General features: G+C 43.8%; 1 protein-coding gene across 1 annotated transcript in view; it reads right to left on the minus strand.

Annotated features, from left to right (window-relative positions):
- LOC126161891 (zwei Ig domain protein zig-8-like) overlaps positions 1–27,809 on the minus strand; it is a 147,746-nt gene that overhangs the window by 19,045 nt on the left and 100,892 nt on the right. Inside the window, exons 3-5 of the mRNA XM_049918036.1 lie at positions 11,579–11,789; positions 9,952–10,079; positions 172–340 (exon numbers count right to left, since the gene is read on the minus strand). Of these exons, the coding sequence (XP_049773993.1) occupies positions 172–340; positions 9,952–10,079; positions 11,579–11,789 (508 nt within the window). The remainder of the gene's footprint in view (positions 1–171; positions 341–9,951; positions 10,080–11,578; positions 11,790–27,809) is intronic.

A 27,809-nucleotide genomic window follows, 5' to 3' on the forward strand; every position in this document is an offset into this window, starting at 1 on the left:
GCTGATGCCAATACAAAGTTTCACTCCAGTGGTGGATGAGAGATGATCATAATGATTTTTCTCTACGACAAATTATAGTTATATCGCGTTACTGTGAACGACGTCATTTAACGTCTACAGGTCAGCTCGTAATTGGCTATTGTTAACGTGAGCATGGAATGTGGGCGTTACCCTTCAGAACGTGCACTCGGACGCTCTCGGGAGCCACGTTGGAGGGTGCGCAGGTGTAGAGCCCCGTGTCCTCAGCGGACGCCTTCTGGATCAGCAGCCGGCTGGTGGTGGCGGCGCCCTTCTCCGTCACCAGGCTCACCCCTCCACGTGGCGAGTCGAAGTTTATCACCTGAGGCAACAGGTACGTATAGTCATCAAATCGTGTTATGTTTAACCGTGACTGTATGGTGACTGTGGGATTTTTGTAACACTATGTTGAACGTCACAGCGATGTTTTCGGTGAAAAATTGAATTATACAGTAAAAAAACGGAACCAGGAATAATGTAAATGGAGCACATGAACAAGTGTCAATGTACTGAAACTTGAAACCTCCTGTCGGATTAAAACTGCGTGCCGAACCGTGACTAGAACTCCGGATCTTTGTCTTTTACCGGCAAGTACTCTACCAATTAAGCTTACCAAGCACGATTTTGGACTCGTTCTGACAGCTTCAATTACTCCAGTAGCGCGTCTGCTACCTTCCCAACTTCAGAGTACTTCTCCAGTGACCCTTGGGGGACTAGCACTCTGGGAAGATAGGATAGTCCAAGTTTCATATCAGCGCACACTCCGCTTAAGAGTGAAAATTCATTCTGGAATCATCCCACGAGCTGTGGCTAACCGATGTCTCCGCAATACCCTTTCTTCGAGTAGTACTAGTCACGCACAGTTCGGAGCAGAACTTTTGTGATGTTTGGAACGTAGGAAAGGAGACACTGGTGGAAGAAAAGCTCTGAGGACGGGTCGTGTGGCGTGCTTGGGTAGTTCGTTGGTAGAGCACTAACCAGTGAAAGGCGAAGGTCCCGAGTTTCAGACCGCCGTAGAGTGAAAATTCATTCTGGCACTCGAACTTATCTTAGAACAAGTATTTCACTTCTTGTGCCGTTTACTGTATTTGGTGAGCCACACAAAAGACTTAAATTTCGTAAGAGAATAATAATTCAGAATAGAAATTGGGATTACGTCTTGTTTCAGCCAACATTAAATTCCATTAATCGTATGCTTTGTGCAGTAGTAGCGTAATCTGGAGTAATGTTGCTACCTGTCTCTTTTCTTGCCTGTCTTGAAAATGTGACAAGATCTTCGAGAGTAAATGGAATTTTTATAGTAAATTAGTCCATTGGGAACGTGATACCACTGTTTTGAAGTTAATACACAGCAATATACGGTGCTCATTGGAAGTGATCCAAGGGTGACGTAGTTTAATAGATGTAGTTAGATCTCCGCTGTTGATCAATTATTATTCTTAAAATTGTATTGAGACCAATGATAACCCAAGTATGATACGGAACGGCTACAAAATATGGACAGCACAGTATTTACCGTTGCACAAAACATCTAAAACGCGTTTTGCAGCAGTTAATGACATTTGCGTACATCAGACTGTCAGATCATCTTACAAATTTGTACGGATTGTACATGAAATGCGACAGAACTAGCTTACAAATGTTACATCTGAAACGTGTTAGAATGAGTAGTACTCAGCTGCACGAAGCTGTGTTTTGGTTGATGTTACAGTAAGTTGTTAACACAGCTCAAATTCATTTACAGTAAAAAGCATAACCGGAACATTACGAGCACAGTATCTGAATAGAATTAAAGGTTTTTCATTAGAGAGCGTTACCCTCATTTACCAGGCAGCCTATTAAGCAATCCTCATTTGTCGAACGTTACTTGATGTCACTTCTTTCAGAGTACGGTTGCACCACATTTTCCCATTTCTTAAGCACATAACTTCTGTTACTGCGCAGGCCCTATAACTGAAAGATGTTTCAACTAAATAAGACCCCGTAATGTCACAGACACTGAATACTAGCCACATTCTTCCGGTTTAGTGTCTATTGTAGGGTTTTAGGTCAGGAAATAAATGTTTTAAAATCCAGATAAGTTTAAAGAAACTCGAAGCTTTCTTTGGCAATAGTCGATCCGAAAACATGCGCTAGGCTGCACTGGTACCCTTGCCTATGCACTACTATTACAAAAGTCATGGAATAGTGATATGCCACGCGGGATTAGCCGAGTGGTCTCAGGCGCTGCGGTCATGGACTGTGCGGCTGGTCCCGGCGGAGGTTCGAGTCCTCCCTCGGGCATGTGTGTGTGTGTGTGTGTGTGTGTGTGTGTGTGTGTGTCCTTAGGATAATTTAGGTTAAAAAGTGTGTAAGCTTAGGAACTGATGACCTTAGCAATTAAGTCCCATAAGATTTCACACACATTTGTACATTTTTGAATAGTGATATGTACATACACAAATGGTGATGGTGTTGCGTACACGAGGTATGGGCGGAGCTGTCATTTGTACTCAGCTGATTCATGTGATGTGAAAAGGTTTCCTACTAGATTATGGCCTCTTTATGGGAATTAACAGACTCTGAATGCGGAATCGTAATTGGAACAAGATGCATGGAACAATCATTTTTGGAAATCGTTAAGGAACCCAATATTCCGAAATCCACAGTGTCAAGAATATTCCATGAACACCAAATTAGAGGCTTTACCTCGCACCACGGACAACGCAGTGGCCGACAGCCTTCACTTGACGACCGATATTAGCGCCTTTTGCGTGGAGTTGTCAGTGCTAACAAACAAGCAACACTGAGTCACCGGGGAAATCAACGTGGGTTGTACGACGAACACGTTCGTTACAAAAGTGCGGCGAAATTTGGCGTTTATGAACTACGGTACCCTTACTGGCATCCCGACATGGCCTGCAGGCAGTCTACTGAGCTGGTGACCATATCGATTGGTCGCTAGACGACTGGAAAACCGTGTCCTGGTGAGATGAGTTCTGATTTCAGTTGGTAAGACCTGGTGAAAGGGTTCGAGGGTGGTGCAAAACCGACGAATCCATGGATCCAAGTTGTGAACAAGCCATTGTGCAAACTGGTGATGGCTCCAAAATGGTTGACGTTGTGTTTACATGGAAGGGGCTGGGTCCTCTGCTCAAACTTAACCGACCAATAACTGGAAATTTAAGAAATTTATTCGCATTTGCGAATGTGGTGAACCATCGGCTGTGTAATGGAGTGGTTCAAATGGTTCAAATGGTTCTGAGCAGTATGCGACTTAACATCTGAGGTCATCAGTCCCCTAGGACTTAGAACTAACTAACCTAAGGACATCACACACATTCATGCCCGAGGCAGGATTCGAACCTGCGACCGTAGCGGTCGCGCGGTTCCAGACTGAAGCGCCTAGAACCGCTCGGCCACTCTGGCCGGCTGTAATGGAATGACAACAGTGACAATTTGTACCGGACTGGCACTCGAATCCAGATTTCCCGTTTAACGCGAGCGGTCGCCTTACGATTGTCAACCAAGACTCACGGCCAGACCCAAACACCCGTATGTCGTCACTCATGTGTCAGCAACCTGTCAACCTTTACTCGTACATCCATTATGTATATTCCCGCGCAGGGACACATTTCACTTGAAAGTACCTTTGCCTGGTGTCGGCGGATAAAGACTATAGTGAATGCATGTCTGAAGGAACTTTGCGTTGTAATTCGGCATAAATCAAGCACTGCAATATCGTATTTATCCGCCGACACTGGGCAAGTGACTTTCAAGTACAATGTCTCCCACGTAGGACAATATGCATAATGAATTTACGACTACAGGTACTACGGTCACTCCAAAAGAAATGCACACTATATTGGCCAAAATACAGTATTCATTCTGCATGTGTAAAGTTTTAAAGTATGTAGATACATCCTTCCCGCTTGTTTTCAAACTTAGTTCAACCATGTTCCCATGAGTGGCGCCGTCACAGCATGTATTCAAGGTGGCTGCTACACTTGACGTTCGTCAGAAGCGACGTGCTGTCCTAGAATTCCTGTGCTCTGAAAACGAGACAGAGGAAAACATCCACAAGAGGTTGAAAAAGGTGTGTGGAGATGCTGCTGTCGATCGCAGTACAGTTAGTCGTTGGGCAAGCAGGTTACGTGATGAAAGCGGGTACGGCCGTATTGAGGATTGTCCTCGCACCGGCGGGCCTCGTATTGCACACACTTCAATGTGCAGAGAGTTAACGAATTGGTGACTGCTGACAGACGTATCACAGTGAACGAATTGTCACGCTACGTTGTGATAGGGGAAGGAAGTGTTTGCAGAATACTGAAAGTGTTGGAGTTAAAAAAGGTTTGTGCAAGGTGGGTTACCAGGATGTTGACAGGGGCTCACAAAGAAACAAGAAAAACGGCATGCAGCAACCTTTGGAACAGTACGAGAATGGTGGAGATGAATTTCTTGGAAGAATTGTGACAGGTGATGAAACATGGATCCATCATTTTTCACCAGAGACGAAGAGGCAATCAATGGAGTTGCACCATGCAATGTTATGGCTACGGTGTTTTTCGATTCCGAAGGACTCTTGCTTGTCGACATCATGCCAAGTGGAACCACCACAAATTCTGATGTATATGTGACGACAATGAAGAAACTTCAAGCTCGACTGAGTCGTGTTCGACCACGTCGGCAAAAGCAGGATGTTTTGATGTTGCACGACAATGCACGTCCACATGTCACCATGGAAGCGATCACAAAACTCGGATGGACAACACTGAAACACCCACCTTACAGTCCTGATCTGGCTCCATGTGACTATTATCTCTTTGGGAAAGTGAATGACTCTCTTCGTGGAACAAGGTTAGAAGATGATGACATGATCACACTGGCAGAACCACAGGCACATAGACACAGGCAACAGAGCATGCACAATGTCGGCACTAGTACAGTGTATATCCACCTTTCGCAGCAATGCAGGCTGCTATTCTCACATGGAGACGATCGTAGAGATGCTGGATGTAGTCCTGTGGAACGGCTTGCCATGCCACTTCCACCTGGCGCCTCAGTTGGACCAGCGTTCGTGCTGGACATGCAGACCGCGTGAGACGACGCTTCATCCAGTCCCAAACATGCTCAATGGGGGACAGATCCGGAGATCTTGCTGGCCAGGGTAGTTGACTTACACCTTCTAGAGCACGTTGGGTGGCACGGGATACATGCGGACGTGCATTGTCCTGTTGGAACAGCAAGTTCCCTTGCCGGTCTAGGAATGGTAGAACGATGGGTTCGATGACGGTTTGGATGTACCGTGCACTATTCAGTGTCCCGTCGACGATCACCAGTGGTGTACGGCCAGTGTAGGAGATCGCTCCCCACACCATGATGCCGGGTGTTGGCCCTGTGTGCCTCGGTTGTATGCAGTCCTGATTGTGGCGCTCAACTGCACGGCGCCAAACACGCATACGACCATCATTGGCACCAAGGCAGAAGCGACTCTCATCGCTGAAGACGACACGTCTCCATTCGTCCCCCCATTCACGCCTGTCGCGACACCACTGGAGGCGGGCTGCACGATGTTGGGGCGTGAGCGGAAGACGGCCTAACGGTGTGCGGGACCGTAGCCCAGCTTCATGGAGACGGTTGCGAATGGTCCTTGCCGATACCCCAGGAGCAACAGTGTCCCTAATTTGCTGGGAAGTGGCGGTGCGGTCCCCTACGGCACTGCGTAGGATCCTACGGTCTTGGCGTGCATCCGTGCGTCGCTGCGGTCCGGTCCCAGGTCGACGGGCACGTGCATCTTCCGCCGACCACTGGCGACAACATCGATGTACTGTGGAGACCTCACGCCCCACGTGTTGAGCAATTCGGCGGTACGTCCACCCGGCCTCCCGCATGCCCACTATACGCCCTCGCTCAAAGTCCGTCAACTGCACATACGGTTCACGTCCGCGCTGTCGCGGCATGCTACCAGTGTTAAAGACTGCGATGGAGCTCCGTATGCCACGGCAAACTGGCTGACACTGACGGCGGCGGTGCACAAATGCTGCGCAGCTAGCACCATTCGACGGCCAACACCGCGGTTCCTGGTGTGTCCGCTGTGCCGTGCGTGTGATCATTGCTTGTACAGCCCTCTCGCAGTGTCCGGAGCAAGTATGGTGGGTCTGAAACACCGGTGTCAATGTGTTCTTTTTTCCATTTCCAGGAGTGTAGATTCTGTACAGACTGATGTGGCTATTACATCATTTCTCAGTTGTACAAAACGTTGTTCCAGTACTATTTTCGTGATCCGTATTTACCTGTAGCTTTCAGTATTATACCAAATCAGGTAAAGCAGATATCAGGGTGGATCTAGTGTATAGGAAATAGTCGCTTCTGACTCTATCCTTATCCATTTCAAGATAGTGCCACATCTCTATTATATTTGAGATCGAAGAGACGTAGTAACCTGATCTAATTTTTTGGAAGATCAAATGCGTCCCCATGATATTATGAAACCTTGGAATTATTACGAGTTTCTTTAAATTTAGCTTTTATCAGTAAGACGTTGACCATCAATGTTTCACATGTAACTTCAGTTCTCTGAAATGGAATTGGTCACTGTATCCCAAATTTCTTTATGTTCTTAAATCGCTACCCTGGAGAATCAGTTTTTGAGTATGATTTATTGAATGTGTATTACAGAAGTTTCAACTGTTATCAGCCTTCTGGAACTTGACTGACATATTTCTTTCTTGGTGGAATCTGGAGAAGGTTGTGTGCCCAGTAACCTACATATTCGAATTGAAAGTAACTTACGGTATTGTGATTTTTGGCGCTACATTATTCCTGTCCGAGCGTACATCTTTGCTAGTTCTGACATCGAATTTGGTAACTTGCGGCATACACAGCTTAGCCTCAGTGACTGTGAAAGGTGCGATATCGGAGAGCTGATAGTATTCCCGAGGTAGTCTCGAGAAACTTCACCCGTCACCTGTCAGCCGTTTCATTAACAGTTCTCTTAGACTGCAGGCCGACTGTAACACACGTCTTGCATCACCCGACCTTTAGCCTAATAAGAACAATAAATTTAACAATGGCGTACCATAATTTAAGGCAGTGTCATCTAACTAAGAGGTAACTATTATTATCTGATAAGAGGTAAGTATACTTCCCTTGGTGTTAAGTAAGACGGACCTCAAATTGAGACTGAACACCCGCGACAAAGGGACCATGCATTGCTTCCTTTCAAAGTGAGTTACCAAGCACATTCAAATATTTACGCCACGGGGAGACGAAACAATCAGTTCCTCTTTCGTAGAAGGCGGGCGGCTGGTGACGGATCCACCAACTGCACCACACTTCCTCATACGACTGAAATCGAGGTCCACGTACGATTTTCTTCAGGTTGCCAAAGATACGGGCTGTAAGAAGGATGTTCTGACCGCATTCCTGGGCGATTTGACTTTACGGCCCGTTACAAGATCTGTAAAGTGTCTTCCTAGCTTTGCGCATTTTTTGTGGTTTTACTTTCGAGGAACCCGACGAGTAGGGGAGGCATCCTGTTGCTCAAAAACGCCCATCCCCTCACTGTCAAACGCACGAAGATTTGGTTGGGAAGCACTGCAACGTCCTCCGTACAGGCCGGATCTTCCACCGTTTGATTTCCATACCTTGGGCGATCTGAATAAGACATGCGCGGACGTCGGTTTCAGTCAGTCGAAGAAGAGCAGAAGTAGTTTCCGTTGTGAATCCGTCAGCGGCCGACTACGTTCTACGAAACTGGAATTGATTGTCTCGTCACCGAATGGGATATACGTCCCAATGCGTATGATTACTTTTTAAAGGAACCTTTCTATGGTCCCGTTATGACAGGTGTTCGGGTTTCATTTGAGTGTCCCTCATGCATTAGAATAGTTTCTCTTTTCGGAACACATCAAAATTCAAACGCTGCATTTGAATGACGTGGATTACATTATTCGTTTCATACTAGCCATACTTATCCCAAGAAGTAAGAAAGTGTTACGTTAAATATTAAAGTTCCAGTACGAAGTAGTAATGACTATATTATTACCCCAGTTAAACTCTTCGTTTACGTTACCTTCCGTGAACCGCAATTCCATCCCACAGAGAGCACACCTACATCTACATTTATATGTTCAATTCGGGTGTCAAAATGATGAACACTATATTTATATACTACAATACAATAGAATGACTTTTGGCAAGTAAATAACTTAAAATCAATATATAGTACATAAAAGAATGACTAGCGACCAGAGCTGCATCAAACTTTGTCTCTGACTGAAAGTAATATCAAGAACAGCTTTAAGAATCGTCCATCAAAATGGTTCAAATGGCTCTGAGCACTATGGGACTCAACTGCTGTGGTCATAAGTCCCCTAGAACTTAGAACTACTTAAACCTAACTAACCTAAGGACAGCACACAACACCCAGCCATCACGAGGCAGAGAAAATCCCTGACCGCGCCGGGAATCGAACGCGGGAACCCGGGCGTGGGAAGCGAGAACGCTACCGCACGACCACGAGATGCGGGCAATCGTCCATCACTTCAGTAATTAAAGTTGCCCAATAGAAATTTCTTAAATTCAGCGTTCATCTTCAATGCAGCACTTAGAAAACCCCAGATCCTCTTGAAAATATGTTTACACCGTTAACCCACTCCTTTCTGCATCAAAGTGTGGAAACACACACACATACTTCTCTCCCTTTCTTTCTCTCTCTCTCTCTCTCTCTCTCTCTCTCTCTCTCTCTCTCTCTCTCTCTCTCTGTCCCCCTCTCTCTATGTCCCCCTCTCTCTCTAAAAAAAAACAAACTATTCTCTATCCTTAAGTTATGAGACAGATTTTCTCCAAGTACGCAAACGTAGTTATTTGTATAGTTTTCAGTCTCCTCACAGTTTACTTTAAGGTACTCCTACTTTCAGTCTTTAACATGGCTATTAATTCATTATAAGAGAAGTTTATTACTCAATTCAGTTAGCAATTTGTTCATTATTGTATTTCTCCACTGAACAATTACCTAACAATAAGCTTGTGTTTGTTTCGTGAAGCCCCTGTTTTAACTTGTCCTTCAGTTTGGAAATGTCAGCATCTGTTGGTTGCCCTTCTAGTTTTTACGTAGTTATTTTTTGTGTCTCAGTATATTTACTACATGCCAATAAGAAACGGGAATTTACAGTCAGCCTTTTCATTATTAAGATACTTTCTATTTTTCAGTTATTCCACCATATTCCTCTTTAAAACTTTGTAGCTCTGTATTATTTGTTCTGTATCTTTTTCTGCCCTTCATTTAACTTCTTGCAGCTTTTAACCTTAATAATAGCAAGTATCTTTTCCTTTAATCGTATTCACATTTATATGCCAACACCTCATCTCCTCACAGGAAGATCGTTAATCCCTCTTCTCCCAATTATCGTTTCTGATTTACTCGCTGTCGGTCGATTACTCTGCAGATATCTTTGTCACAGATACATTTTGTACAGTTGAGGAGACTCTACCGAGATTGACGTCTGTAGACACTCATTCCTTAACAGCTGTCCTACTTAGAATATTTATATTTTTGAAGGTGCCCTACAAGACCAAGAGAAGACAACAGCTGCACTTCTGTTCTCCTCTTCAATAATTTGGTTGTTATTACAACGAGAGTCATTTCCTTTTTGAAGTCAGTTGTAATTGTAGCGGTTTCAAGTGTGTCTGAGATCCTCGTACGACGACGGCATTTACTGTTTATTCGGTTACGGCATGCTTTTAACGAACACGATAGAGGATAATGTTTGCAGTACTGTAATGTTTACGTCACTTTCTTCCTAATAAGAGAAGTTCCAGTACCTAATTTATTACAGCCTTCTCATTTGTACGGATGTCTTTAATGAAGTCACTATACGGCAATCGATAAAAGAGATTTCTTAATAGAGTCAAAGACAAATCACTGAGAGGAGACTACTTGAGGACACCCACCTGCCCGTTGTGCCTCCACAGTACTGTAGAGGGAGGCTCTGGCGCGTAGGTGACAAGGCACGTCAGGTTGATGGTGCTCCCGGCGTTAATGAACAAGTCCGGTCCTCCCAGGATTTCCGTCAAAGGTTCTGCGGCAGAAAAGTGTCACAGTCCAGATTCAGGAACGCTATTCCTGCAGCAATTACACGAAAACATCAGTGACAAATATTAAACTCTTTTTTTAAAAAAATTCTGAAACCTATAGATAATACGTCTGTAGGAAAGAATCCTTTACCCTACCGATTACAGACGTCGATACAATTCTTTGTGAGACATGAAGAGAAAATTTGCTCATCTTCAGGATGTGTATGGTCCATAACATCGAAATTAGCTATTGACTCCGTTGCAATAAGTAACGTAATCTTTTCAGGCAGTAGGAGACCACATTCACGTGATGGTAAACGATTAAGTTATGTAGTCCAGGCGTAGCATTATTCGATTGGTACAAAATGTGAAACTTACTCGCTAACGTGATAAACGGTGGTACTGTGGATCAAAAGAATTCGTTATCGTCAATAAACCGTGTGTGCAGCAGTTACGCGCATTTTCCTTCCTGGCAATAAAAAATATGTGTGAAATCATATGGGACTTGACAGCTAAGGTCATCAGCCCCTAAGCTTAAACACTACTTAACCTAAATTATCCTAAATACAAACACACACACCCATGCCCGAGGGAGGACTCGAACCTCCGCCGGGATCAGCCGCACAGCCAATGACTGCAGCGCCTGAGACAGCTCGGCTAACCACGCGCGGCTTTCCTGGCAATAACAAGTGGCGTATGTGGTAAGGTGCTGTCACCATAAGAGGAAATTATGAAAAACCAAATCGTGAGATTAAGGAAAGTAGACCACTGTACAGTTTTGAAAAATGAAATAAAACTATTTACCACATAAATTTACCTTGAATGTTTATTGCCATTGTCGAAAATCAAGAGAATTGTGAACAAATTACACAAAACTGGTGACCTATTCTTCATAAACATTCATTCCAAGGTTTTCAGAGAGGGTCATCCTATGCTTGGCAGTATTGTACTGAACGTTCGTTTACAATCGATGAGAAAAATTCTTTATATATGTTAAGAGCAGTTTTTGAGAGAAATTAATACTTTCTTGAATCGTTACTACACACATCAGAAAAAAAAAAACAGATAACTAGAGGTGAAAACCATATTGTAATTTGGCACGATTCCCTCAGGAGGACATCGAAGAACTCCGTCAATAAGTGAATAAGTGTCAAGCCGAATGGCTACTTGCGTAAGGGCCAGAGAAGTACCAAGGCTTAGCTGACTTGTTCAACTTGTGAAGTTCTTTCGCTTCAATAAATCGTCCAATTCCTCTGAAATTATAATCATTTGTTCTTCTTAGATGTACATCACATCCACCCATTTCTGTTCCATCCGGCTATTTCCTTCATGGTGTGATTTTTCTTATCTTAGATTTTATATTCACTGGTCTGATAAGGTCTAGTGATTATTAGTGCCACTCAAACTGGGGTGTTCATGACAAAATTTACTTTTGTCCCTTTTTGTGCGTTTAAAACAACGCAGAAACAATCATGTTTCCGCACAGTGTATTGCCTTTGCGTACCTACAACGTTCAGGAAGAACTGATGGCCGATGGGCGGCGTGGTGCTGATCTGGCACTCGTAGACGCCGGAGTCCTTTTTCTGGGGGTACCGGATGCGCAACATCCAGTCCTCTGAATGCGGCGAGTGCACGGCCTCGAAGCGCTGGTCGCTGGTGTACGTGTAGCGGCCGACAGTCAGCAAGTGGATGTCGCGGTGTCGTACCCAGGACACCTGGAAGGCAGCAGTTCCGTTTCAGTTTACAGTGCGAAGCAAGTGAATTGAAGTCATTAGGTGCAAACAATGATTTGAGCCAGAATTATAGCATTTCATATTCCCGAATGTTTATTCAATTTGAAACAAGCTAGTTGCTTTGACTAAGAAAAGTTAATAAAGACACAGCCCTTTACAATTTGTAAGGAATCGTGGTAACATTTTATTATTTTTCAAGGCAACACTAATGAAAACTACTGAAATACAGATCGCCAAAAATAGTGCAAGTGCGATAAAAATAAACTAAATGAAACCGGGTTGATCAGGAAAACTAAAGGAGAGATAGTTTGAAAAAATGAGAAACAGAGAATTTCGTAACGAAATTAATCGAAGAGGCTACTGGAGTAATCCTTATATTAGCGAGTGGTATTTCGTAGACCATAATCGAGCTCGAATTGTTGTGCACCAATTCTCATGACGAAATTTAAGATTAATTCACATGCCATTCGATAATTTCCAGTGGGTCTTTCCGTCCACAACATAAAAAATTAAATTTTTCAGAAATCGTCATTATGTACAATAATACACTAATGTTAATATAGATACGTTAATGAAAGTGTCTGAACCGCCATGATACACCTAAAGTCTCTACAGATTACATGACTTCAATTTGGTATTTATTCGCTACTTACAAATTAGATTTTCTTTCGAATACATTCACCAATCTATTCCATTGAGAGATTCTTCTCTCGGAACATACCTTGAATCTGTGTCAAGGGGCCTCTATGGTCCATCGAAAAGAGTCCATTCGTTCAGAATTTCTGCTTTCTGAACTGAGGATGTTCTGCGTAACCACAAGCGCCAGGGTGTAGAGGATAGAACGCAAGACCAGAGAAGGCGGTGAGGCGACGTCAGCCAATAGAGCACTGACCATGACATCACCACGACAGGAGCGCCCTCAAGCCAAAGTGAATATAAGCCCAGCTCCTGCCAGCCTCGGCTACGATCTCATCCCCTTCCCCCACCTCCTCCTTTTCCTTGAAAGGATACGGATCCTGTACACCTCCCGCAAACTCGATCCTCCTCACCCGCTCGTCTCCCCGCTCCTCTCCCACCCCCGCCCACTGCTGCGCCTGTATTCCCACGTCCCACCCGGTCTCCATCTCTCCACCCTCCTTACCCTCTCCCAAGGTGGCTTCCGCCAGCTCCCCCTCCCTGATGATGTCCTCCTCCCCTCCATCTACCCCTCCTACCAACTTTGATCCTTCCTCTTCCTGTATCTGTTCCTTTGGGCACCCTCCATTCCTCCGCCCCTCCTCACCACTTCTCCCCCGGGCCTCCCCTCCCCTGTCCTTCTCCTCCTCCTCCCCTCTCCTCAGCCATTGGCATCTCTGTTCTCCCCTCTCCACCCTCTCCACCCACCCTCACCCTGCTTCCCCTCTTGGCAGGTCCCCGGACTCGCACACGCTATGTGGACTTTCGCGCGCCGGAGATCATCGCCATCTGTGTCTCGTGTGTGTGACGTCGTTTCATGTTTTTAGTGTCCGCCGTCACGCTTCTCCGTTCACTTGTGCCATCGGATTCATCAGTGTTCTGTGCGCCATGTCAACGTGTTTTCAGTGTCTTTCTCATCGAGTGTGAACGGCTCCGTGTTTTTTGTGTGACTGTGACCACTGTTTTTTTTTGTCCGTCACTGTGTTCATTTTCATTCTCCTTTTTTTGTACTGTGATTGTCAACTCTCTGGCTGAAGAGCGGCGTAGCATGCCGCTGCCAGCCTACCTGTTTTGTTCAGGTGTTAAAATAACAATAAAGTAAAAAAAAAGAAACACCCTCGGCCGCTCAGATCGGCTCCGTACCCGGACACTAGTAGACAGGATTCGCAGAGTATTATCACGGCCTAGCAGAGACTGCTACGATATCAGACTGTAGTTGTTGTGTTGGCAGAAGAGCCAACACAGTGTTACGAATGGAGGCCGAAATGCATGCGTTTTAGCTCACGCAGGCTGGCGTGAGGAGGGTAGAACTATAATGACGTGAGGTCTGGAACATGACAAGGAATTAGAATTCAGAAAGCGGACGTAATTAGTTTGATACCTAACTTTAATCCATTAATGATGAACGTCGCTCTTGACGGTACATTATTCACAATATTATCTGTGCAGAATACATTCGTAGTAACTGAATATGGTGCCTTGCTAGGTCGTAGCAAATGACGTAGCGGAAGGCTATGCTAAACTGTCGTCTCTGCAAATGAGAGCGTATCTAGTCAGTGAACCATCGCTAGAAAAGTCTGCTGTACGACTGAGCGAGTGCTAGGGAGTCTCACTAGATTAGACCTGCCGTGTGGTGGCTCTCGGTCTGCAATCACTGATAGTGGCGACACGCGGGTCCATCGTATAACGGACCGCGGCCGATGTAAAGGCTACCACCTAGTAGGTGTGGTGTCTGGCGGTGACACCACAGTAGTGATGCATATCCATTGCTTGTTTGAAAATTATGTATACCAAGGACTCGGATTTATGTTCCATGTAGACAATCGCTTGCGTCACCAATGTACATTCAAGTTAAGCGTTGTCAACCTGATTTACGGAAATAAAACTACTAATGTTATTTGCTTCAATTGTTGTATAGCATTCCGAGATCGCAGCATCCTTTAGGCACCCTGTATGTGACAAGTGGGCTGGACCCTACATTTGGCGACGAGAACTCAACATCTGACGACGGGACTCCTCCGAATCCAGTGCCTGATGGCCATGAACATTCTTGTGTTTCTTTGCTGGCGCCTTAATTTTCTCCAGTCATTTCTTTGCAGAGGCGCTTCATTGCTTTAACAGTTTCTTGTCGTTTTTGTTAATCAGTGTTTTCAGGTGGGCTTTGCAGAAATTTTCCTTGCAAGCAGAAGAATATCTCGAGTTGTTACGCCAATTTGAAGCACACTTACTAGCCCACAATGTTGCAGGTACTGTGCAACTTCCCTTTCATTCACAGTAGGAAGTGCAATGTTCATATTAATTCGAAAAAAGTTTCCTAACGCCACTCTGAATGAAATTAGTTATGACCACGTTATTCCATCGGTAACTAACTATTATGACCAACAAGTGAATGTGGTAGCAGCTAGGTATCAATTCTTCAATTGCAAAAAACGGTCAAAACAAACTTAACGCAAGTGGGTAACAGACTCGCAGGGTATGACGACGAAATGAATTGTAGTGCTTTATACTCAGATATTATGTTGCATGTTGCGAACTTTTACAATGTGTCTGATGTCAAACTCGGAGAACCGATTTTAAAAAAGTTGGATCCATCATTTCAGCAGGTGGTGCAAATATAAGTTCAGAACAATTCCAGTGCCTTGTCGGCTCATACATTTGAGCACCCATCTATTTGTCGGTTTGAGTCTCTTGATTGCCATCGCCCCATTCCGCACTGTCGACTTGCGCTAGCCACGCCGAGTAAACAATGTTCCACACCGCCTAAGCAGTTTGCTAAACAAGCGGCTACACAGGCGAACAGAATTGTCTCGCCCTAGATGTTATTCACTGTGCAAACGCCAAGACTGCCCCTCCCGACGAGATCAGTGTTACACTTGCGGTAGGAAAGGACATGTGCAATCTGTATGTCTACAGTGACTCAAACATAAGTATTCGGCCCACTCACAGAAATCTAGTCACTAGGCCCATGTCATTAATGCAGTTTATTCCAAGTCTGCAACTAGCAAGAATGCAGTTTCTACAGTGATACGCCAGTCAAACAAACTTTTTGTTCATTTACTTATTTGTGGGAAACGTGAAATTTCAGTTGGACACGGGTGCCTGTGTCACTTTGCTAAATCTTCACATGTATGATCTGTTAGGTTCCCCACGCTTGTCTGAAACCAGCACTCAACTGACAGCTTAAAATGGACAAGACATTTCCATTCTTGGAACATGTACTTTGCCTGCCTTTTATTACTCACATATGCGAACAGTGGCTTTTACAGTGCTACAATCAAGTGAGTGTGAGAACATATATCGTCTTGATTCTTTTGATTTGTTTGGCTTCAACATTCAGGAAAATGTGTTGTCAGTGTCTGCATTCCATGCTGAAAGAGTTTCCAGAGGTTTTTTTCTGGAGGCTTAGGCACAGCTAACAATTTTGTTGCACATATTATGGTAAAAGACAATACTCAGCAGAAATTTTGCCAGGCCAGAGCTGTTGCCATTGCATTACAAGATAAAGTCACTGCTGAACTTAAGGAAATAAAAGACAATGGAGTTATTGCGCCCATGTCAACTAGACAATGGGCAACTCCACTGGTTTTGCTCCCCAAACCTTCAGGTCATATTCGCCTCTGTGTTGACTTTTAGTCTATAGTCAACCAACGAACTTTAAATGGTTCATATGGCTCTGAGCACTATGGGACTTAACTTCTGAGGTCAGCAGTCCACTATAACTTAGAATTACTTAAACCTAACTAACCTACGGACATCACACACATCCATGCCTAAGGCAGGATTTGAACCTGCGACCGTAGCGGTCGTTCGGTTCCAGACTGTAGCGCCTAGAACCGCTTCGCCACTCTGGCCGGCAACCAACAAACTGTCATAGATGTTTATCCTGTACTACGCCCAGAGGATTTCGCCGACAAATTAGGTGCTGGACGCATTGATTTTGCGCGACGATTATCTTCAAGTACCGCTCGATGAAAAATCGCAAAGAGTGTGTGTAGTGAACATTCTTTTGGGTTGGTTTAAATATTTGTGTTTGCCTTTTGGCAGTGCTTCCGCACCCGCCATTTTTCAACGGTATTTGGAACAGCTGACTGCACAAGTGCCAAACTGTTCAAACTACTTGGAAGATAATGTCGTAGCAAGTCGTACTCCTACAGAACATATTTCACATTTACGTGCTTTGTTTCGTGTGTTATCTGATGCAGGACTAAAGTGTAGACTGGACCAGCGTGATTTTTTTAAACCTGAGTTGCAGTATCTTGGTCATGTCATAAACAGTCAAGGTGTACATCCTCTTCAGACGCATTTGTTGGTCATACGAGATTTGCCGGTTCCTCGCAATTCCACGGAAATGCTGTCACTTTTAGCGAAAATGAACCATTACATTCGGTTCATACCGAATGCTGCACAAATCGCTGCTCCATTGCATTGTTTGCTTCGCAAGAACGTCCCCCTTGTTTAAGCAGTTGAGTGCCAAAAAGCTTTTCAAAAACTTAAAGATGCATTGCTCAGTGATCCATGCTTAGTTCACTTTGATCCTGATAAAGCAGTTATCTTGCAAGTTGACGCTTCCTCTTTGGTAATCGATGCAGTGCTTTCACACAGAATTGGTGCTAAAGACAACCCTATTGCTTTTACATCAAATGTGTTGTCGAAAGCACAGTGTACCTATTCACAAATTGAAAAAGAGGCATTGGTTATTGTGTATGGTGTCGCCAAATTCAACCATTATTTGTATGGCAGAAATTTCTTTTAGTCAAGGATCACAAGCTATTGCAGTCATTGTTTCATATGACGAAACCGGTTCCTATACGAATAGCCCAAAAATTGCAAAGATGGGCTTTGCTTGTTAACCCCAGTACGCGATTAAAAGCTGAACATGGTAATGAGGACGCTCTTTCACGTCTTCCGATTTACAATGACACTGACATTGACGCTTCTGGTGCATGTTGTTGTTACATCGCGGCTCGTGATTCTGAACTGCTTCAGTCTTTTCCGCCGAACTTTAAGACAGTTGCATTGGCCACGGAAGCTGATCCAGATTTGAACATTTTGCTCAAGTACATTCATGCATGTTGGCCTCATTCCTTGCATAGCATAAAGATCTCTGTAGTGTGTCGATACTTTGCATATCGGCATAGTCTCGCTGTACAAGAAGGTGTGATTCTTGTTCAGAATGACAATGCACAGTCACATGTGTTGATACCTAAAGCCTTGCAAAAAGAACTGTTGCAGTTACTTCACCAAGGACGCTGGGGGATAGTTCGTACGAAACAGTTAGGGTGTCGAAATTGAACATGGCAGGGTATGGACGCCCACACAGAACAGATGAAGTCATCGTGTCACACATGTTCGGAAAATCAGTCCGCTCCGCCACAAAAATTATCTGCTTGGCCTAAGTCGCAATCTCTATGGCAACGTGTGCACGTAGACTTTACTGGACCTTTGAGGCATACCCGGTGCTTGATTGTTGTTGACTCGTATAGCAAGTTTCCTTTTGCTGTGCCAATGAACTCAACAACGTCACGTTGCACAATTCAGGTGTTGTCATCGATTTTTTGCCTAGAAGTTTTACCTGAAGTAATAGTGTCAGACAACGGACCTCAATTTACGTCAAATGAATTTGAAACATTGTGTGAACGCAGTGGCATACAGCATCTAACTAGTGCACCGTTCCATCCACAGTCAAACGGCAAAGCGGAACGTTTTGTCAGAACCTCCAAAGCGCATTTGGCCAAACTTCGCTCCACACACAACAGGGACCAAACACTGCAACTGTTTCTCGCCTCATATCGTTCGCGCCCACGAGATGTATCATCGCCGGCGGAACTGCTTCACGACCGCCGCCATCGGACGCTGCTCCACCTGCTCCACACTACTCAGCATCCGTAGCCGAAGGAAGGCCGCAACTGTCGCTTCGCGCCACATAATATTGTCTTTTACAGGGTTTTTAGCGGGCAGCAGACGGTGGGCGCGAGGCGAGATCGTCCGTCTACTTGGAACTTGCATGTATCTTCATTCAGGTGCAGATGGCTTTGCAGTGCCGCCATCAAAATCAACCTCGCCTCGGTCATGTGCACGATGATCTTTCAGTCTCTCTCTTCCCCCAGATTCACGGGTCCAGAAGGTGTCATCACGACACCGTGGGACGACCCCAATGAGACGGAGCCTTCGCCTCCTCCCCCTCCTCTCGACCTACCGATGAAGCTGGACTCGCCCACACCGCAGCAGCAGCCGCCGCCCTCTTCATCTTGTTGATGGCAGAGGGAGATGGACGCATACCCTTCTGGTCGTTTTCCTCGCCTGAGCGCAGGCCGGATGGCGGTGTACGCCCGGAAGCTTGACGTCCCCTGCAGCCACAGCTTCCGGCCCGACAATGTGACCACTCTGTGGCCTCCCCCGCCGTGGTCGCACTCCCTACATGACGACGGTCCGTCGCTTCCGAGAGAGGATCGTTTGGCATAACCACAAGCACCGGAACGAAGAGGAAGAACGCAAGACCAGAGAAGGCTGTCAGGCGGCGTCGGCCAATAGCGCGTTGACAAGGACTTTACCACCATAGAAGCGGCATCCAGCCGAAGTGAATATACGCGCCACTCCTTCCAGCCTCAGCCACTCAGATTGGCTCAGTATACGGACATTAGTGGACAGGATTGGCAGAGTATTAGCCCGGCCTAGCAGACAGTGCTACGATATCAGATTTGTAGTGATCCATATACATTGCTTGTTTGACCATTGTGTATAGCAAGGACTCGGATTTATGTTGTATGTCACCCATCGCTTGCAACACCATTGTACATTCAAATTAACTATTGTCAACCTGTTTTACTGAAATAAAACTACTGATGTTATTTGCTTGAATTGTTCTATAGCATTCCGAGAACGCAGCATCCATTAGGTACCCAGTACACGACGTGTGTGCAAGACTCCACATTTTGCGACGAGGACTCAGCAGAGGATCTTTTTGACGTAGAGATTTGTCACTCATCAAAATTTTTATCGTAAATGGTCTACAAATCATATCTCTTCTGAACTACAATGTCTCCTTTCATTCGATTTACAAGGCCCCAAGTTACAGTTAAATGTACAAAAAATATATTGTTTGTGGTCTGCTAAATTTCAATGCAGTTTCTTTCATATTATTACTTCTAAGAGCTCTAACTCTCTAGCTGTACATCGACAGTTTGCACTCTGAAACCTCCTGTACTTCATAATAGGTCAAGAAATATAAGTAAAATTTGTTCAGTAACTTTGTCATGTAATAACATTTTTATTCAATTGAACAATTGCCTCTGACATCAACATACACATTCACTACATTATAATCCTGCAAATAATTTTTCACGCAGTGTTTTAGAAGGTGGAGGATTTATTAAAGTTCACATTCCGACGGTGCAAACTTCATCAGTACTAAATTAAATAAGAGATGAGAAATATATCTCTCGTGCTATACTGTTTCGTTGGTTACTATTGCTGTTGCGCAACAATTCTATCTAGGTAGGTGAAAAAATATGCACTGCAGTGGACATCATAATCTACATACTTAATTTTCTTCTTTCTCATTTAGTTGCTTATTAACTCACGTTTCAGTGGTTTCTAGTAATCTTTGAACGTCTCTCTAAATTTCCCTGTGTTCCTTGTTGTTCCACAACTTCCAGCAATTTGCTACTCTGTGCATTTATATAATCAGAAAATTAACTATGGCAATTTGCAAGTCAGAGTGGTGTATTTATAGTGAACTGAAACTGATCATCACATAATTTAATTCTCTTTTTATTTTAATATTTATATGCTGCAGTCCATGTCGATAGACGTTTACAGTTATAGATATTCCAATGGTTATGGAATTATTCCCTGATTATGGATGGAACTCAAACTTCATTTAATGTTGCTAGAATATTATAATTTTAGGATTGTGAAATACACTGGCGGAAAATATCACAGTACCAAGCAGGAGCTGTGCGACCTAAACAGAAGCCGGCAGTAGCGTCACTATGAGAATGTAAATTAGGTTTGCTTTAAATACACGCTAACAGTGGTGAGCGTAGTGAGTTGACGTCAGTAAAGAATGCCTTTCCGTCGACAAACACGTCATTACCAACAGATCACTGCGTTTGGACGAGGTCGCGCAAAAAAGTTGGACGTTCCTTCTGCGATAGTGCAGAAACACTTGTCAGGAATATTGCCAATGTATGTGACTGCTGACAGCGAAGTTCAGGAGACAGTACGCTCAAAAGAAGACTTGACTCCGGGCGCAGACGTGGCACTACCGAACGAAAGGAGCATTGTGTTCGGCGTATGGTTCTGTCACACAGTACTGCATCTGCAGCAGCGATTTGAGCAGCAGTTGTCACCACAATGACCAGACGAACTATGACAAATATGTTACCTGAAGGACAGTTCCGAGCGAGATACACTGTTGCGTGTATTCCAATGAACCCAAAGTACTACCATTTTCGACTACAATGATTTCGAGCGAGGGTTTATTAGAGGGCAGAGTGGTGGAGATCTGTTGTGTTTTCCGATGAAAGCTAGCTCTACCTTGGTGCCAGTGATGGCCGAGTGTTGGTTAAAAGGAGGCCAGCTGAGGGCTTGCAACCAACCTGTCTGTGTACTAGACGCACTGGACCTATCCTGGAGTTATGGTCTTGGGTGCCATTTCTTATAACAGCAGGATCACTCTTATGGTTATCCCACGCACTCTTAGTACAGGTTTGTACGTCACTCTGGTGATTCGATCTGTGGTCCTGTTATTCATGAACAGCGATCCAGAGGGTCTGCTGCAACAGGATAACGCTCGCTGACATACCGCTGTTGCAATTCATTATGCTCTACACAGTGTCGAACGTGTCACCAGATTTGTCTCTAGTGGAGCATATATGGGACACGCTCGGACGACAACTCCAGCACCATCCACAAATAGCATTACCGTTCTTGTACTGACCGACCAAGTGCAATAGGCATTCACAACTGGTACCTGTACTACAAAATACACGCACGTTAATTGCTTTCAACGCTCTGGTGTTTACACCGGTTATTAACGTACCAGTCTTTTGACATTTTCAATGGCTTGTATCGTGATTACGTTAATCTGTGATCTTGCGATGTTAATCACTTAAATATGTTACCGAGACAAACGTATTTCCGAAATTTCATTCCCTTAAATTAATTATTTTTTGCTGTCGCCATGTCTGCTTCCGTCATTGCATGTTTATTTAGATGATATGCATGTATTCGGTATATACTTCGTTCTCTTTTGTGCCCTGTATTACAGCTAAAAAATGAAAAATTTCGATACGCTTTGACTGTGAATTTTAGTTAGCGTATTTATGAAAATCTTTCTTTCAAGAGAGGTACAGCTAATAACAGAGACACAGCAATTAATGTAATAATAAACCAATTTTGGATGGATGGAAGTGCGGCAAGCCAAACGTTTATGTTCTCTTTAAGTACGTCTGATCAGGCAGAAGTTCATCGAATCTTAGTGAATCTAACGTAACATTTCAGTCACGGAATTTAACAGGAAATCAATGTGTCATTACTGAAATGTAACGAATGCATGACACTTAAGAACGCTCTATGGAAAGTGAAGCTGTACTTGAAATAAATTACCGCTTGCTTAATGCGACAATGACTTTACCATCTCAACAATACATTAATTCCAAACTACTTTTAAACGTGCTTCCGGAACATGAAAGGCTAAATTGTTCTTGGCATAAGGCTGTTATTGTATGTTGATAATTGTGACAGTCAGGAGATTGCTGGCGTCTCGAACAAAATATTTAGACGAGAAGTGCCCATAGGACACTGGGTGGCAGTACCCCTTGAAAAGGAGTGGGACACGGGCGTTTCGCCTTCTGATGAAACAGTGGTAAATAAGTCTAGACGTACGTCTACAAAAATACTCTGCATACGACTCTGAAGTGCATGGTGGTGGATGCTTAGCGCTATACCATATGTTAGTGTTCTTTCCCATTCCAACAGCTTACGGAACGTGGCGATAATAACGGTTTAAATGCTTTTGTGTTCGCTGCAATTAGGCTAATCTTTTCTTCGCCGTCTCTACAGAGCGGTACGTTGCAATTAAATAGTATTTCTTTATTGTTAACTTAATACTCCGTACACTTATGTGCGGGATGGGCCCTTGAGGCCCTATAATCGCATCAACGGTGATCTGGCTCAAAGATATTTGTTCGCCCAGTACGGCTCTGCGGAGGCGATACGACATCCGTCCAGTGCGGTGGTTCAAGCGTTTAGGTAGATTGTTGCTGCAATACAGAAGTTCCGCACTTGACGTGTTAGACCTCCGAGACCGATATTCTTTTGCAGTCTCCTGTATGCTGTCATGCAATCATCTTGTAACACAGCTCATTAATAGTCAGTTAGTAGAGTACCTTCACTAGACACCTATCTGCAACGCTCGTACCACATGCCGCAACTAACCACAATGTTCGGGCGTCATAGACGGTTCAAATCCCACAAGCACCAACTTTCGGGTGCCTCTTGACAATTCAGTTTACAACGTGTAAACGAAGTCTTCAGAAGGAATGCTGAAGTCTATCCCGGGAGTGATCTCTCGTTGCTGCAGTGTAGCACATGGGAAACTGTACAAATCTGGAAATTTGTGGTAAGGACTGTGGGGCGAAACTGCTGAGGTCATCGGTCCCTGGGCTTACGCACTAAGTAATCTAACTTAAACTAATTTACGCTAAGGTCAACAAACACACACTCATGCCCTAGGGAGGACTTGAACCTCCGACGGGGAGATGAGGGAAGCTGTGCTTTTTTATTTGGTTTCTACGAGTATTAGCGTACATTAATATCAATACAGCTTATAGAAAACTATTCTACATACATTTCCATTACAATAAAGCCTGACAGAAATTTATTTCTTAAGAAGTAAATCACAGTTATGGATTTCACCATTGGTGATGCATCGCGGAAACTGTGTTGCACTGCAGAACAGATCAATCTGGGGAGACTAAAAATTTCTCAGCTGAGCGGCCGAGTGTTTCGTTCGCAGCGGGATCAGAGACAGGGGCCGGCCGGTGTGGCCGAGCGGTTCTAGGCGCTTCCGTCTGGAACGGCGCGACCACTACGGTCGCAGGTTCGAATCCTGCCACGGCCATGGATGTGTGTGATGTACTAAGGTTCGTTAGATTTAAGTAGTTCTAAGTTCTAGTGAACTGTTGACCTCAGATGTTAAGTCCCGGGGACTGATGACCTCAGAGGTTAAGTCCCATAGTGCTCAGAGGCATTTGAACCATTTAAACCAATCAGAGACAGGGACAGAGCAAACCGAGCCTCGGTGAATCTCCGAAATGTAATGCAAGAAGCATTATTCGCTACGTAACTTCACTCACTGTGGGTTAGTGATGTGGGTTAATGCACCAAAACAAATAAGAAAATGTAGCAGGAGAAGAGACTGCTGATGGCTAGAAATAAAGAAGGATTGTTCCAGTTCTGCAGTACAACTCTGCCAAACTGATGGGAGAGGATGACTGCTTCATCGTGAGCAGCCAGGAGCCATCTTCGAGACCAGAACGACAACTGCTGATGATGAACCACTACGGAGACTGTCACCACGCATCCTCCTATCCACCACCACCTTGCTGAAAGGCGAGTCAGTTTCGGCGAACAGCATGACAACGTAAAAACGCAGTAATGCTGGTCATCATAGCAATCGACAACATGGTAACGTTTACTGCCCGGCAGAGTAACAGTTACGGACATCATGCCGTCCATCAACACCATAACGCGGCGCAGGGAGGGAGAGGAGCGGCGGGGATGACCGAAAACTCTGACATACTCTCACAGGTCCAGTCAGAGGACCACAGCGAGAGACGGCCATGAGGCTTCGCCCCCAGTACCTAGCAGAGAACGGATGATGATGTCTGGATTGTAAAATTACTAAGTAAACTCATCGTACAATTGATTCTTCTGTTACTGCACCCGTCGACGCATCCAGAAAAGTTCCACGTCCATCATGAACTTAGTAGCGTCATCAGGCGCGCGTGCTGGTCCCTGCAGTTCTACAGTTCCCCTAACTCTTCCTGGATTGCGGCTTTTACTTCATTATCATCTTGGTGTCACCGTAAAGAACTTTGTTCTTGATATCATAAAGTAGAAAAAAATCAGGTGTTGGAAGATCAGGTGACGTCACTGGCTACGCTTTGTGTCCGAAATATATGCGACATTTTGTTTATTGTCAAGCCCATTCAGATGGAATTGTGCCTCTTCAGACTTGACAAGTTTTATCTCAAGTATGTCATCACCATCACGGTGGCCAATTCTGTAGAGTAATATTGTCCAGAAATTGTGCGTACTCACTTCATGTTCCAGGCGTAATTGTTGAGCTACTTGTACCTTATAAGGGTGACATTTTAAATCCTTTTTCAAAGTCCTCTGCGAAGACCTACGAGATATTTGTAGCGGTCTGAAATAGTGACTTAAAAATTGCTATGGGTTTCCATGCAGAGTTGCACTAACTCGTCTGATATCTACAGGCGTTCGAACTTTCATTTCAGTCTCGTAAGGTCAACACTGTGTTAGAGAAACCGTCGCATGCCATTGTTTTCCAGCTGGATATTGTCCTTGTGTGTGGAACGTGGCGAAATGGCGGTCCGTTCCAAGACTCTTTGCCCGTTCGACAGTTGCGACGCTCTGCGCACGGCCATGCTCCTCCACTGCCTCAGAACGCACTACACACGCCACGGTCCATACTGAACTGAAGCACTCTCAGTGTCGGTCTGATTAGATGTAGTACATGGCCTGACCACTTCTACAAGTTAGCAGGGTGGGTCGTCCCGTATGCGTCCAACATATGTGTGCTGGAACAGACTTATTTTATTTGAAACATTTGTGATATTAGTTATGTCAAACTAAACGTTTTCTTCGTCATATTCTTCTTTCAGGTTGCAACTAATAACAAATACGTAATAGAAAGTGATACAAGTTGTTCTATATTCCTTCGGTCGCAGAGTTATTACGTTCTGGCCGTTATAGTAATAAAATATCATACTCTTTTTATTCTCTGCGACAAATATGTGGGGTCAAAAAGTGTACGTGCTTCATGCTAGTGGCATGTACTTCGCTACTAACTCATGATTCTTCACTAACCATCACACCTCGCTCATGAATGTAGCAACCACAGCCTACCGTTGGCAACCTCCATCCGGGTTAAGGCAGAGGGCCTTTATACAAGCCTCCAGTTGCCTTCAGCGATAAGTGCAATGGAATATCAAAGACCAGTCTTTTAAAATAACTGCAGTAAAATGGATATGACACTCACGTTTCCCAAAGAAGTAACATCCATCATAAAATCCTTAAAATCGAAGTATTCCAGTGGTTATGATAACATATCAACAAAGTTAATCAAAGAGTGCTCATGCCAGTTGAATTCTATCTTAAGTTATTTGTGTAATCAATCTCTTATCAGAGGAACATTTCAAGACTGGCTAAAATATGCTGAAGTTAGGATTCTTCACAAGAAGGATACGAGATACCATCAAGCTATTGACCAGTTTCACTTTTGCCAGCTTCCTCAAAGAGAAAGCTATTTACACTTACAGTGAGAACGCACGTAATTCATCAGATAATAAATTACAGCCTACTGGCGTTTTCTGTGACCTGTCAAAAGCTTTTGGCTGTGTGAACCACATCATTCACTTAAGCAAATTAGAATATTATGGTGTCACCGGCAATGCTGCGAAATGGTTTGAATCTTATCCATCTAACAGGAAACTAAGCGTGTCGTTGCGAAATACCTGTGCAGTAAGCGGTCAGTCTTCATCTGACTGGGAATTAATTACATGTGGTGTTCCTCAAGGTTCTATTGTGGGTCCAATGCTTTTTCTTGTGTACATTAATGACCTGTCATCTGTTACATAGCCAGATGCTAAGTTTGTTTTGTTTGCAGATGATACAAACAGTGCAATAAGTAGCAAGTGAAGTACAGATTCAGAAACAGCTGACATTAATAAGTGATTTAAAGCTAATTCACTATCATTAAACTTTGTGAATACCTACTATATGCAGTTCAGAACATGTAAGAGATTTCCTTCCAGCATAACATATAAAGACATGCAGGACAAAGAGGTTGACAGTGTTAAATTTCTGGGATTCCACCTCGATAATAAATTCAGTTGGGATGGCCATACCACAGATTTGCTTAAGCACATAAACAAGTCTGTATTTGCTGTGAGAATGATATCAGATGTAGGTGATATAAATATAAAAAACTTGCATACTTTGTTTAGTTTCATTCTATTATATTATATGGGTTCATATTCTGGGGCAACTCATCAAACCGAGCAAAAGTTTTAGGGTGCAAAAGCGTGTGATAAGATTGAGTTGTGGTGTAAATTCAAGAACATCTTGTAGAAACATGTTCAAGGAACTTTGTATTGTAACCACTGTTTCTCAGTATATTTATTTCTTAATGAAATTTGTTGCAAGTAATACATCCCTGTTTCCAACCAATAGCTCAATACACAGTATCAATACTAGGAATAAGAACAATCTACAAAAATACCTAAAATGACTTATCTTGGTCCAAAAAGGGGTCCAATAATCAGGAACACACATTTTCAATAAATTTCCAGCATTCATTAAAATCTTGGTTTCAGATGAAGCACAGTTTAAACAGAGTTTGAAAGACTTTTTGATAGGCAACTCCTTCTACTCCATGGATGAATATCTTAACAGAGACTGTTAAGCTAGCTTAAGCAAAAATATCGATTAGATTTCAGTTTTGACAACACTTGGTCACAACAGTCAAGATTAGATATTTTGAATATGATAAATTTATTAATAGTACCTGACAGTGTGTCATTCTGACATGGTGTTCATTCTGTAAATATTAGCTGTTCCGGTTTACTGTATTGTATTAACCTATTTCTACTATCTCCTACTATCAGGGTAGTAATTATTATATTCAAATGTTTTATGTTATACTTTCTGACACGTTCCACTGCGATGAGAGTCACCTAATTATTTGGGTCGATGGAACGAAAACTGAATCTAATCTAATATAATCGAATCTAATGGTGGCACTTTATTAGTTACTCCTAACCACCATTACCAAACTGATGATCATTGAACAAACCACCATTAACCAGCTGATGATGATTAACCCGTAGCGCTCGACCGGAGGGGCTGACCCGACCGCGTAATAATTCATCACATTTAATCACATTTAATTCGCTGTAATTCGTATTCCAGTGCTCTCTCCTCCATATGTCTTGTACCTTAGTGTTCTGACATATATCGGTAAGCGATATACACTCCTGCAAATGGAAAAAAGAACACATTGACACCGGTGTGTCAGAC

Source organism: Schistocerca cancellata, chromosome 1 (assembly GCF_023864275.1).
Source record: "Schistocerca cancellata isolate TAMUIC-IGC-003103 chromosome 1, iqSchCanc2.1, whole genome shotgun sequence".
NCBI classification, from domain to species: Eukaryota; Metazoa; Arthropoda; class Insecta; order Orthoptera; family Acrididae; genus Schistocerca; species Schistocerca cancellata.